This window comes from Strix uralensis, chromosome 11, assembly GCF_047716275.1.
Source record: "Strix uralensis isolate ZFMK-TIS-50842 chromosome 11, bStrUra1, whole genome shotgun sequence".
NCBI lineage: Eukaryota > Metazoa > Chordata > Aves > Strigiformes > Strigidae > Strix > Strix uralensis.
In genome coordinates this window covers 20,492,531-20,507,033 of record NC_133982.1, presented here as the reverse complement: position 1 = coordinate 20,507,033, position 14,503 = coordinate 20,492,531, and the positions used below count along the sequence as shown (strand labels likewise).

The 14,503-nt window shown below is 38.2% G+C and overlaps 1 protein-coding gene across 1 annotated transcript in view; it reads left to right on the top strand.

The window, feature by feature from the left end:
• Positions 1–14,503, top strand: part of ADAMTSL3 (ADAMTS like 3) — a 186,911-nt gene that overhangs the window by 165,955 nt on the left and 6,453 nt on the right. The window contains exons 23-26 of the mRNA XM_074880017.1: positions 7,094–7,273; positions 9,321–9,440; positions 10,192–10,404; positions 12,841–13,024. Coding sequence (XP_074736118.1) covers positions 7,094–7,273; positions 9,321–9,440; positions 10,192–10,404; positions 12,841–13,024 — 697 coding nt within the window. The remainder of the gene's footprint in view (positions 1–7,093; positions 7,274–9,320; positions 9,441–10,191; positions 10,405–12,840; positions 13,025–14,503) is intronic.

The window sequence follows — 14,503 nt, the reverse complement described above, 5'->3', positions numbered from 1 at the left end:
ATCTAAAACTCTCTGCAAAGAGTTGCAACAGGATCACACAAATATTTAATAGCTAAATGAGGGCAAAGGATGTTCAGAATTGATATTTGCAGAATAAATGTACATATAGAACAAATAACCTTAAATATAGACGTGTACACACGGCTGTACCTGAATGACTGCCACTCAGAGAAAGATTTGTGGAGTCATGCTGGTTAGTTCCGTGGGAACACCAGCACACTCCCTGGGTGGTATCCATAAAGGCAAATCAAAACTAATGGCAGAGGAGTGGACATAAGAATAGAAAATACAAACTGATCGTTGTTTAAAGCTGTGGTGAATCCAGTTTGCAACTTGCTAATCTCATCTCAAAGATGATATTGTAGTGCTAGAAAAGGTAGGGAGAAGAGTAATATTGGAGGAAACAAGCATGATGGTCTAAGTGCTATATCTGGAGATCTGGAAGCTATGAAGATACATTGAGGAAAGGTCATTCAATAAATGCCATGATTTTAGTACTCTTTGCCTACACATCCCCAGGTGCCCATCATCGGACACAAAGTGCTGAGTTAAGTGGACTTCGGGTCTGACTAAGAATGGCAATTCCTGCGTAGTTCTTTAATTTCTGATAAAATTCTATTTTCCAAGTCCTTGAGCATGTATCCACTTTATGACCATAAATGTCTGGGTCCTTGGTGGTATAGCACGGCTATTCAGTAAGGTGAGAGTATAATTAGTAACCAGTTGGGCGGTGTCTGATAACAGTGCTGAATTGCACAATTGCCCTATTGCACACCAACCAAGTCTTTGTTGGGGGTCGACTACAGAATTCAGTCTAGCAGTCATTTCTGAGTTCATACTTAACTCAGATCGTCTTATTTAGTTGCTTAAATATAGTTGCCTTATTTTAAATGCCTGATTTTGAAAAATATTAGCCTTAAACTTTTGCATCTGGAAAAAAGATCAAATTCTCTTTGAGCTGACAGCCAGAGAACTAAACAGGACCCGACAGAGCTGTAGCAAGAGTGGGATGGGAAGGGGTCTTGCTTCAGGAACCCCTCTGAGAAGGTCACCAGATGTCAGTAAGTATATCTAAATCCTGGCAGATGTTGCTACCACCTAGGAAGAGGGGCGGTTGCATGGCTGGTAGGAAGAGGCAGAGGTAAAAGCTTGGAAAGATTGTGAGAGAATGGGACAGTATCAGAGGGCAGGTTGGACGATCTATCAAGTGCCAAAATGTCTCACGCTGGCTCTCTGTCCAAGGCTATTACTCCCAGTGAAGTTGGCAAGATTCATACAGGTAATTTCAGTAGCAGCATGGTTTAGGCTTTTTAGGGTTCACTAGAAGTTGATTGCTCAAGCATAATTCAGATTAATACAAAGGCAGTTTGTGACTTCTGCTGGAGAAAATATGAAGATGTATCAATCAAAGAAATTGCATTGTAAGTTATGCTAAATCCACTGTAGGTGTTAGTGAGTGTAGAATAAATAATAATCAGATGACATTCATTGTGTATTACTGCCCCAGAACAGTTTCTTCTGAAAGATGACATGTGAATTTAGCCTCTAAAGTTAGGTAAACTTCTAGCGAATTGCAGCAAAATGTGATTTGTGCCAGCACAGTTCTGCCTTGCTTTTGAATGGGAAATACAGAATACTTTATGAGATTCTACATAGCTGGGGGAAAAATTTCTGAAGACATATCCAATGTTTTAGAGCAACTAGTTAGTAGGCCAAGATTTTTATGGTGTGTAATATTTCATAGGCCTTTCAAGGTTGGAGGAAATTTGTTTTTGAACACTGAATATTTTAAGGGCACCCTATAGTGCGGATTCCTTTTCTTCCCCCCCCCCCCCCCCCCCCCCCCAACACGTGTTTCTCAGTCCCATCCGGAGTTGGAGTTTTTTTCCATAATATTTGCTGTCCCAGGGCCACTCACGGTGGAAAAAGACTTTTTTCATGGAACATTGAGTATTTTAGAGCTGCTCCAGTGCTAGTGGAAAATAACCTGTGTTTGAGGTCAGAAAAATAGATTAAACTAATTTTAAAGTTTTATAGCTGCTTAGGTCTATCGTAGAAATTTTTAACGTCAGAGGATTCAGATCCATTGCAAGACTAAGATTCTGATTTTTCTAAGACTAAGGAGGCCCAAGTTCAGGAATGTGTCTTTGTTCATGAAGGACAATTACAGCCATCCTTAATTTTAAGCATGTGTTTAATTGCATTCCCTAATAGGGATGGATTTAATCCTATGCTTAAGTGCTTTCCTGACTTGGAGCCATAGGATATGATTGATTGATTCTGCTACTAGCTGATGTCAGCGATGGATCTCCCATTTGAATAACTGGGATCTAAACTGCATTCAGGGATTCTGAATCTTTGGCAGTTTGGGTGAGTTGATACCTTTGGGCTCATCCTCAGCTGCACCTGCGTGGAGGTGGGGTATGAAGGAAACAAAGGTGGCTACAGGCCATCTCTTACCTCTTCCCCTTTTTGTACTGGCTGGGGATCAAACCAGGAATTCTTCAGCTTGAAAGTAATATTTTGTTGGATGTAGAGAGGGAATGACTTCCTTCCAGGATTACAAACTAGAAGATTTACTTTTTTTCCTGAAGAGAAGGTCTAGGAAATTATTCCCAGAGTGATTTGGTGTCTTCTGACGGATACAGAAAGGCAACCATTCTGTACAAGAAGCTTATATAGATGTGTTAAATTTGGAGAGTCAAGTGAAAGGAAAGACACATTTTAAAACTGTCTGGGAAAGGACAAGTGACAACAGTAGAAACTTCTTTGAGTCAGAACAGAGGGTAGAAAATTATAGCAGTGAGGCGGAAATATTTTTAAAATTCAATGTAATTAGCTTTTAAACATCTCTGTTAATAGTCTTCTCGCTACAATTCTGTAATGGAAAAGGCTCTTGAAGACAGTGTGAATGTTATTTTTGTCCATGTAAAGTCCCTGTATGAATCAACCTTTATGTAAAAGAGAGTCAAGCATCTGTAGTAAAATTCAGCCTTGCACACCAGACAAAGTCCTCCTCCATGAAGTCCTACAGATATGTCCCAAAGCTTAAGTATAATTTCAGCTTCTTTAAGAAAAAAAAAGAAAAACAGAAAACACCAAGGCCTTGTGTTTGGCTTATTTTTGCTTAGTTTAGGTTCTACTTGGATAAGAAAATGGTACTTAAAAGTTTTAAAGTTTTATTTACATAAATACTAAAGGATAAAGTACAGATTTTAGGCCTTAACTATTTGCCTAGAAAAAAAGAGCTTTTCTAGCTTTCTGATGGTATGCTTGAACTTTACCCTGCAATTTCTGTGTAGGGAAATCGGTGCTTTTCACAGTGCTACTGTAAGAGTCTTGTCACAAGAGGAATGTGGGAACTGTATACTTTGCCTGCTTTCTCAGAAGCTGATATGAGACCTAACTCAGTGTACAACGCTGCATACCAGTAGCGAAGAAAAGTCTTATCTCAGGAGTAGTAAATATGGAGTCTAATTTCTAAAGGAAAAGCATTGAAAATCTGCATGACGGAAGCTTTTTCAACTGAAATACATAAATGGAGACTGCATACTGGGGTTGTGCTACGTGCTATTATGAGAAGGAGTTTTATGCAAAGCACTGTTAAGCACAGACACTATTAAAAAAGTAAATGCGTACCTTAAAATATTTTTTTTCAGTATCTTCCCACAGTAAAATAGGAATTCCATAAATGACAGTATGCACAAGAACTCAATGTGTCTCATGAGAGTTATGGCAGAAAAGGGTTTTTCACTGGCAATATGAACAGACAGATAAACTGAAGCTGTCCGGAAGAGCTTGAAATGTACATGCTGCTTTGCTGAAGAATGCAAAGGAGCTGGACTATAAGGGATGTCTTTCTCCTGCTTTATTTTTTTAATCCATTTATAGGGTGTCTATCAGCAGATGGGATAGCACCACACAATAAGCCTTTCTTCTGGCTGGATTCTCTACTGCATCTCTCTAGATGCACAGCTCCGAAAATTTTATATCACATTTGTGCTGGCCAGTTTTGGGTTAGAGGCCCCTGATTTCTAGCATATCACTATGTCCTAACTGCAGAGTGTGCAGAGTCCTACCCCCTCTCCTCTCCTGCCCCTCTCCTCCCTTCATGCTATACTCCAGCCAGTAATAGGTCCCTGAACTCTTCTCTGAAAGGCATCTTTTTTCCATAGCTCAGGGCTCGAGCTGAGGATTTACCTTAATACTCTTAATGGCAACCTAACCAAAAACCCATGAGGAAGCACACAGAAGGAGCTTGATTGCAAATACGTTGTTCTTAAGCAGATGGTCCAATATCTCCTGCTCAGAGAGTGAACTGGTTTCCACATAATACAAAGGTTGGGGAAAGAAAAGGAACCATGAAATGCAAAAACTTGAAAGATGCTCAAAATTATTGTGAAGAGATGGACCCTGAAGGTATCTAGATAACAGTAACTCTGTTTTAAAATGACAGTGTGTGATAACCACATATAATGCATAATATAGTGTTGTTTTTCCATTATGTATTTTCATGGATTTCCCCCCCCACACTTTATCTGTAAGTGACAGCACCTCTAAGATTGCTTGGATGGATTCATTGCGCATTTCAGTTGGGCTGGTTGCTGGATTGCCATGCAGGGCTCTGTCCACATTTCTCCTTAGACCTAGAATTTATGTTCGTGTATTCACGTTATTCACTTGAGAAATGGTCTGATTTACCTGTGTGTGGTATTACTTGCTTGTTTCCCCTACAGAGAAACGTATACAGCACTTTGGAGAAAGAAAGAGGAATCATTTGCTATAACTTAAATTAAGTTTAAGGTGTGTGACAGATACCCGATTTTGAACTTAAAATGAGAAGCAAAGCTATTCTGCAGATTTCGTCTGCAAACTGAACTCCAGTCTGAGTTTTAAAAGGCTCTACTTGTCTCTGAATGAGATGTGAGTAGAAGAGTAGAGACATGGCAGTTTTTCTGGGACAACTAGGATACAAACCAAGTTTGGAAGAAAGAAATATTTTTACTTTAGTTAAATCCCAGGAGTGAGGTACATTTCTGAGTGCTGTGGTGAGAGCAGAGAGAGGACTGTATCATGGGGCGATATTGTGCTGAAGTTTGATAGAGGCTCAGGTTAAAAGCTTAAATTTTAACCTTTCCAAACATTTTTGTGTTTTGTGGAATTTGACTTTAAATCTTTTGACTTCAGTCCCGTCTCAACCATGATGCTTCTGGCTTATTTTTGACTCTGATTGGTCTGTAGGATTTTGGTGCCAGTGAGGGTAGTCTGGCTGCAGACCTCTAGGCCTTAGATTAAAACAGCTCAGCATCCTCACAACACCTCCTCAGCCCATCTGTATAGTAAGTATATATGCCTGGATGGCCATGGAAAGTACACTGTAAAGGAAAAATATGTCTGAGAATGATACACTTTAGCCAGAAAGCTGGGGTAAAATGGAAAAAAGACCCTTAAAACAAGACCTCATCCTAAATCCAAAAGGGTTTTTTGAAGTGGCATAAAGCTTCTTCTGGAAACTTGAAAAACAGCCTGGTTTTTTGGACCCTTGTGCACTCTGCAGATCTGTACTTTGTTTTATACAGTTTTGTTCAGTAAAATACAATCTCATGAGTTTAAAAGCACTGAACAGCTGCTAAATTGTCTAGAATAAAATCTGTGATTATGCAGAGACTGTTTCTCTCTGCTCGCTTTCTAGACAAAATGGTGGGGGGAGCTTTTTCCTTCAGTGAAATAGTAGGTTCCAAAAAATATGTCTGGTTCCTATTACAGTAAAGGAAAAACTTGAGGTGTGCATTGGAAGTGCTAAGCCAGTGATTGAAATGTTAAAGTTGTTCCTAAAGGCTATTCCACATCATGAAGACATCATCTGTAAAGTGATACTGCACAATGATCTGTGAAGAGAGGAGACTGAATTAGCATTCAACATGGCTGAAACTTCCAAATGTCCCACATTCACGTCGGCTTCTATAGCAGAACCTGTTTTGGTAGTGTTCAGTGAACACTGATCAATATATTTAGCAAATAAACGAGTTCAGGTGAAAGACGGTTTAACTTCTCTGACTTGTCTTTCGCCCTGCACCTTTGTGCACCTCTGCAGCTAGTCACTGTGCCACACAGGTCAGACTTACCCAGTGATTTATCTAGGATTTTGAATCTTTGAAAGAGCCCTTCTGCTGCAGCAGCTCAACCAGAGCACAAGCAATGAAGTGTCTGATTTGCCGACTTGCAAAATATCTTTTTAAAGGCAAATGTTTGAGGAAAATACAACAGTAGAAGTCCTCCCACAAAGGTGGTACTGCGCCAGTGGAAAAATCATCTAATTAAAAATAAATGTTCAAAGTCATTCCTTCATTAAAATTTAGAATGACAAGTTATCTGCAAATGCTGAGTTTCTCAGAGTTCAAGTGTTACAGTAGGAATGATGATAGACCTTTGGCTTTCTATAGCAGGGTAAATGAGATTGCTTAACAACTGAGCCCCTCGATTAGTTGCTAATAGCTCTTTCTGTTCCTTTTCCTGCAAGTTGTATATATGACATCTGCAACTTGGCGAAGTTTTCGAAGCTTTTTGGCAGAAATTGGCCAGGTGTATTTTCTAATCTAATTGATAAATACATCCTTTTTTTCTTCAAGAGAAATATTTTGCCTCCATTTTTTTTTTTTTTTTTTTTTTTTTAAATAATCATTTCTTCCTTCATGTATTCTGGGATGCAGGTGGAATGAAAAGATGCTGTGCAGATCTTTATGTCCCTTGGTCTTGATTGGGGTTAACGGTCTCACATCTTTCAGAGGCAAGACACATGAGCACGTTGGTTTTGTAGCACTGGTAGCAGTTTTTAAAGCTGTTCTGTGAGTTTGCCTTACAGTGCTTAACCTTTAATCTTACTGGGAAGCTGAATTATTAATAGGGCTCACAACTGGAAGGTTTTGTTGTGAGTGGAAAAAGTACTTGTCTTGCTGCAATGTTGTTACTTTAGTTTACACTACAGGTGAAAAATGACAAAGGAACTTCTGATTCTTGGATGTTATGGTAGCAATAATATAAAACCTATGGTTTATCTCTCACAATAAATGTTTTAATTATTTGCATTTTAAAGGTGTTCCCCAACCAAACGTAACATGGTTTAAGAAGGACATTCTACAAATCAATTCTTTCTTGGTTTTGAATGGCTCTTTATTTCTGAGGAATGTTTCCTATGAAGATGCAGGAACATACACTTGCAGAGCAACTAACGCTCTCGGAAAAGCTGAAGCTGCGTCTGTTCTCCACTTAACTGGTAAGTGCTAAATGAGAATTCCTTATTGTTAACAACAGTGACCCACTTCGATTATGAAGTTTAGCCAATAAAATAGTTGGGGGGATATTTAACACTTTATTATGAACTTGGAATTTTTGATTGCATCTGACTCCCTGGGATCTGTTCTCTATTTTGTGTTTCCTGTAATAGTGGATCTAGGTAAGATGGTTTTACTTGTGACTTTTTCAAACGTTGTTCCATCTCCTTGCTTCCAGGCAACAAATATCAGCCCTTAAACCAGCAGACACATTAGAAAATTAAATCCACTGTCATTATGTTGTTCCCAGTGCTTTTATCTAGGGAAATGGGGCAGGCTTGAGTTATTTAGAAAATCTGTGGGGAAATGCAGTGAAGTGACAGCAAAGGCTGGTTTTGGGTTTTGTTTTTTAATTATAGAGGCCAATAAAACATAGGGCCATGGAAAACAAAAAATTCTGAATATGAACTGCTAGCTCTCAGAATAGAAAATGTAAAGAAAAGCTCCATTTAAATGACTCTATTGTAAGTAGATTAATAATGTAATACTGTATAATACAATCATGCCTCGCAAATAGCTCCAATAAATGGATCATTCAGCTCTAGAGATTAACTTTCTCACTATTTTGCTGTACAAAGTACAATGCAGTTATACATGGCCAATGCTGCTACAAAGCTTGCTTTCTTAGGCACACATGTGTAGGGCAGTTTATAGATGTTTGGATCTGTTGGCCAAGGAAGATGTACCAAAGACATAATAGGAGTCTCCGTGTGAGGATGGGTGTAGACTGAAGCTCCCCTCTTGATTTCAGTTTTCCTGGAGTACATCAAAACTTCAGATGTTCCAGAGAGGAATATTATTATAACGATGTGACTGGGAAGATTGATCAAAAGAGTCTGAACTTCATTTCTATTCCTGGTCACGTGACATTAGTTTAAATAAATCTTAAGTGGATAGGAGAGGGCCAAATACTGCAATTTTTTTGGCTGTGCAAAACTGCAATGAAATGGGAGGATTTATGGTGTCAGGACTTAGAGATTGCACTGTCTCAATGTTGTCTAAAGCAACATCATGTCAGCCTTTTGGACTTCACTACAGCAATTACTGCCTGACCTGGGGCAGTCAAGCAGCAGAGCAAAATCTGTGCAGCCTTTCTCATAAAAGCTCCTAAGGACTGTCCAGGCAACTAACCTTTTGTCTGTATGGGACTGGCCTCACTGTGGTTCTGTGGAGACTTTTTTGTCCCAGTGTTTACATAGACAAGCAGGAGGCTTTGTACGGACATTGCACACTGAGGAAAAATGTTGAACCAATGTAAAATGACCCGCAGAAGTTAGAATATAACAAAAGATTTAAACCGTTCTAGAAGGAGAATCATAGATACTATGCACATTCATTAAAACAGAAATGTTGACTAAGTGGCAAGAACTGTGTGTTACTGACAGATTGCCCACATTTTTGGCAGTTATTCTGTCTGGCATATGATAAAAAGGAGGAGTTGCTATAGTGATAGGCATATGATTTTGCATACATTATGCTATCTCTAGGCATAATGAGATTTTGCAAGATTTTCTTCTTTTTTCTGTTGTAGCACTTTGTCATAATTCCATCTAATGGAACAGAGGAATTGGCCTGATTCCACTGAGATAATTATTTTTCTTAAAATTTCTGCGTGTGAATGACTGCTAATGAAATAATAAATAACATTGTCATGAGAAACAGGAAATAGATCATACAGCCTGTAAATCTTCTTTTTACACTAAGTGTTACAGGCTTATTTTTCTAATAAATAAAATTCAATAAATTTGATTAATTTAGAAACTTGCATAAACATTATAAATAATTTCTGTGTTTCCCTGTTGACATATCTGAAGCATATTTGTTAGACAGACAATTTAACTGCATAAATGAAGTTGATCCTAAAGAATTCCAAAGCGCTATTATCCTTCTGCTTCATAACTAGCATGTTGGATATTTTGATACAATTTTTTTTTTTTAGCATCATGATTTAATTCTTGCTAAGAAGAGATTTTATGCAATGTGTTACAGATCAAAGATTTACAGAGACTAACACTCTGTTATCAAAGGGAAGCAGAAGAAAGCGTGTCCTAATGGCATCTGGAATTGGTACAAATGTCAGTGTGGTACCTGGAGATCCACTAAGAATAGGTATGTTGTCTTTTCTGCTTTGTCATTTAAGTGATATTATTTATTCATTTCATTAAAATGGAGGGGGCCCCATTTTAATTTAATTCCCAAGAGTCCAGGTTTGGTGATGTTCTGGATTTCCTAACCATATCTCAGCTTTCTGTTATCAGGGAGGGAACCTCAGAGTAAGACACACAATTATTTTTTGATTCAGCTTTTCAAAAAATGTTTTCAAATGGCAACCCTTTAGGCATCATCTAGGTGACTCACCATGACACTAAAGCTGCATAATTTCTCTTTGAGTTTCACTTGAAAATGATGGGAGGGGATTCAGATGGGCTTTAGAACTGTTTTTTTATTTTTCTGTCTAAATGAATACCTCTGTTTCCATCCCTGCTTGTTCCTGTGGAGTGAAAATGCAGCAATTTAATTTAATGTGTTTATGACTCCTTTCCAAAACAGAAACTCTTTCATTACAAACCTACTTGCATATTGTAGAGTCTGGGATGAAATCTTTGTTCCGTTTAAATAATTGTTCCCCCCACCCCCTTTGTTCATATAGAAATTAAGTTTGTAAGAACGTACTGAAAGGGAAAAGGGGCAGTCAGGATTTTGGGCCATAGCTTGGACTTCAGTGAATTTATACATACTCTTGTTTTCATTTAGACTGGTATGGTAAGGTCTTTTATGTAAAATCACACAATCATACATATGCATTCACAAACATGTCAAAGTGTTTAGAAAAATCTGCTAAAATGCTGTTGATTTTTAGGTTGCCCGGTGCTGCCCAGTTACAGAAATACAGTTCACTGGCTTTTTGGAGATAGTCCAATTGAGGAAGTTAAGACCTTGGAATACCAAACCCTGGTTGGGGGTCGTATCCTAGAGGTGAACACCAACTCTGGTCAATTTGCTGGACAATTCCAATGTTGGACTTCAACTAGTGCAAAACTAATGTCAGTTTGGGTAAATGTCAAGAAGGAAGGTTTGTTGAAAATTATATGACAAATTCTTACATTTTAAAATATTTTCTTTCACTCTGTAAAGGCTTTCATGAAACCTAACCTGCTTTTATACATAGAAAGTAATTCATAAATACATGTTTTAACTCCACATATGTGAGTAGTCCCATTTAAGTCAATAGACAATGTCTATAATCAGAGTGGGATATGGGCGTTAATGTGTATCCAAATATCGCGGGGAGGTTCTCATTTCTTACCTGTGTAGCTGAGAAGCTCAGAGAATGTTGCCTGATTCAGTGTCTTACTGCTTAAACAGTTTTAAATCAGGCAGGTTTTCTCAACTCCCCCTTCAACAAATCACAGAAGTGGCTTCCATGACAGCCCACCAAACTGAAACAAAAGTGACTTCGAGGTCATCTTTGGAAATATCTTAATTATGATAAAAATAATTTTAATATAAGTGTCATATTCCAGCATCATATGGTAGCCACCTTATTGTAGTCACATTTAAACATATCAGTGTACTTAGGGCACACTGTGCACTCATCAATTTCAATATTAGGTTTTCAAGAACATTTTGTAACGTTCTTGAATGTAATGTGCTTGCACAAAACTACATTTCTATTAGCAGGTTATAAAATGTGCAACTGAGGATTATAGATGAATTTGACAAGGATCTTTCATATTCACCAGCAGGACAATAGGCTGTTTCTGCAAAAATTTTATAAAGTTTAAATTTTTAAAGTGATTTAGAAATTACTTACATTATAATTGGGCTTTAGAAAAGAGAGTTAGGAACTTAAATCCTACTAAGAGTCTGGCAGCAAAGCACCAAACTCCATATGACAGTTTAAAAAAAACCCAAACCTCTAACCAGTCAATACCCAGGGACTGCAAATCAGGTTTAAAAAGAAGTATCTGTTGAAATTGAAAGTTTTTGTATGTGATTTATCTACTAACCTATCAATATGATTTGACTTACGGTTTATGTGCAAAGGGCTCAAGCAGCAAGATCAGATCTTGCAAATCCCCTACGCTGTATATGAGTGTTTGCCAGTGGGTGAGAATGGTTCTGGTATGCATGGGGTTGTGGAGTCAGTTACATTTACAAAGTAATTTTACTGAAACGTATCTGTGATCAAAATATTTATTTTTAAAATCAAAAGTAAATCAAAATATTAATGAACTGCATCAGGAAATATCCTAATGGAGTTTATCAAAAAAGATATCCAGGCCTTGGTCCTAATATAGATCTCATTAAAGTTAGAATTTCTGAACAGGTCTAGCCAGGTATTGAACTATCCACCTGTAGCCTTTAGCTGCACTGCCTTTTGGTTGCCCAATACCCTTTCCAGTCAGGCTGGCCAGTATTTTGGGGAGATTCTGTTTTCTAGTTGTGAGCTTTAACTCTGATTGATGCTTGTGTAAATGTTTCATCACTGAAATACCCATACCTTTGTAAGACTGCAAAATCTCCTTTGGTGGTTTTTGCACAGTAGGCATATTGAGGGCACTTCTGAGCTGTATCATCCTAGTTAAACAAACAATACAGTCTCTCCATCATAGTTGCAGTCAGTAAATTTAACTATTTCTACTTTGAAAAAGGCCCTTTTGTATTATTTTAAGAAACCCAGAAGTAATAACGAAACATTGAAAAACAATAAGTTAAAGAATTCATTATGTGCTGGAAGAGTGAACCTGTGGACACAGCTGGTAGCTATCAATTATTCTTGGTTATTACAGAAAAATCTGACTCCTTCTGTGATCACATAAAAATCTGTCAACATTGCATAGTACTTCATCTTTTACCAAGTGTCAAAAAAAAATAATTGAGGGGGAATGGGTAAGTGTGGAATTGTGACTAAATATAAAGGTAGTAATTGTTAGAGGTGATTGGTTTTTAATATAAAACGCTCTTTAAAACAAATTCCTTTTTCATCTTGCCAGATGCCTCAGTGGCAAATTATTTATGCATTAAATACTTTTCTATAGTTTAGTACAGGATTCTCTTAAATCCTGAAATTATGTGAAGTGTCTGGAGTAAGATGAGTTTTCTTCAGAATAAACTTACTGTAGAACAGCAGGAAATGTAGAGAGCCTGATTTACAGTTTCCTCTTTTTAATGCTCATTGTATAAAAATGTTATGAAAATTTTAAAAGAAGTTCATCAGTTCCTACTGTGAGCCAGGTTCTGCCCTTCATATGCACATATGCTGATCCCATTTGCCTTCTAGAGAACTTCATGTTTTTATGGAAGGGCTGAACTTGAGGGGAAGCTGAGTAGGACTAAATTCTACTTTGGCTTATGGTCCCTTTTCACAATGCTGAAATATTTATTTGCTTTTCTACAGAGGATGCGGTATCTATCTAGTTTACAGAATATGCTGCCAAACCAATTAAAATGTGACACAGTTACAATGTATAGTACCTCTCACACTACTTCCAATTGCATTTTTTAGATTATAAATGGGAATATGCTGAGTGGAGTACTTGCTCTGCTAGCTGTGGGAATTCAGGAACCCGCTCCAGAAGACTACAGTGCATGAATGCAGAGAAACAGAAAGTAAATGAATCGTTATGCAGAGAGCTGCAAAAACCAGTGATTATTTACCAGTCATGCAACACAGATGACTGCCCTGCCTGGTAAACTCCTTTCTACTCTATTTCCATGTGCTCTTTGTGTATTAAAATGAATTCACAACCTCCTGAAATTATTTCTGTGTTTATACTCTGAGTCTGAAATGTGGGTTTTATTTCATCCTGAGCCCTAAAGCATGAGAGATGTGAAAATGGATCACAAGCGAATAGGGGAATGCTTGATTCAAATGAAGAAATGAGATGTGTGCGAGTCTCCGTGCTGCTGCAGCAAGTCTTGCTGCCACGACACTAACACCTGAAAAGCTAAGCTGGAGGTCTCTCTGAGACACTGTGATGTGCTAGTTTTGTGGAATCTGCGCCAATGCACAGAGAGAAAACTCGTCGTGTTTAGAGCAGCCAGAATACTCTGTGTTCACCTCCTCTCCTCCCATGCCAGCAGAGCTCTGAGTAGGATGTTTACTGTGGAATGCCTCTTTTGTCCCTAATGCCCCTCACCACAGTGTCATGCTCCTTGCATGTCCTTCCCTACCAGTTTTCTTGCTGGATCAACTGGGATACCTTGTGATCTTGGGGCAGAAAATCTTTACATCACAGGCAAGTATACCACAACATCTGATTCCAAAAGCCAAAACCTTACCTCTAGACTTCTTGAGTTGCACTGAGCATTCCAGCTCAACGAGGCGTTGCTCTAGGTTTTTAGCAGGAAATCCCACAGGAGTCCTCAAAACAAGTGCTTTCCGTTGCTTAAAAGAATTGGCCATCACTGTCAGCAAAGTAAAAATCTGTGAGGGATGAGAAGTCATGCACTTATTTTGGAGTTGTCCCTTGCTGGAAAATGTTCGGAGAGAAGTGTTAAGACCTTAACTGACATTGGGGGAGTGTGTCTTGCCAGTATGTTCTAAACTCTGTTCTAAATACAGAAAACATAGCAACAGATAAATATCAGGAGAAATTTGTTTATATTTCATTATTAGCAGCCAAAAAACCAGATCATCTTAAATTGTGAATCTGAACTCTAGCCAACCCATAACAAGCAAACTCTTTGCCAGTGGAAAAATACTGAAATAGAACTGTTTGAAACACATAGACACAGTTGCAGGTTTCCCTCTTAAAATCCAGCCATTCAGAGCAGATGACAGAGAGGAGGATACCAGAGGGCCTGATGCTCCCCTGAGCAAGGTCATGCCTTTTCGGTGGACTGCAGTGCATGACTTAACAATCTGATTATCACTGAACCCAGACTATTCAGCACAAAAACCATTCAGTTATTTCATACGGCTAAACAGACTGGCACCTAAATTCTCTCTTATTGAAATGCTTAGGTTTTGCTTTTAATTTAGCTTTACGAATTTACCAGTGGAAGGGAATTGTGTGTATAGTAACATAATTAACTCTACCTTGAATTATGCATCTCTGCTAACATACAAATTGTTTTTCTTTTATGAAGTATTCCACAGTTCCTATATAGGAAGAGCATCCCAGATGCCTGGAAGATAGCCCTGTGTCTGGTTCCTAGTGCTTCTA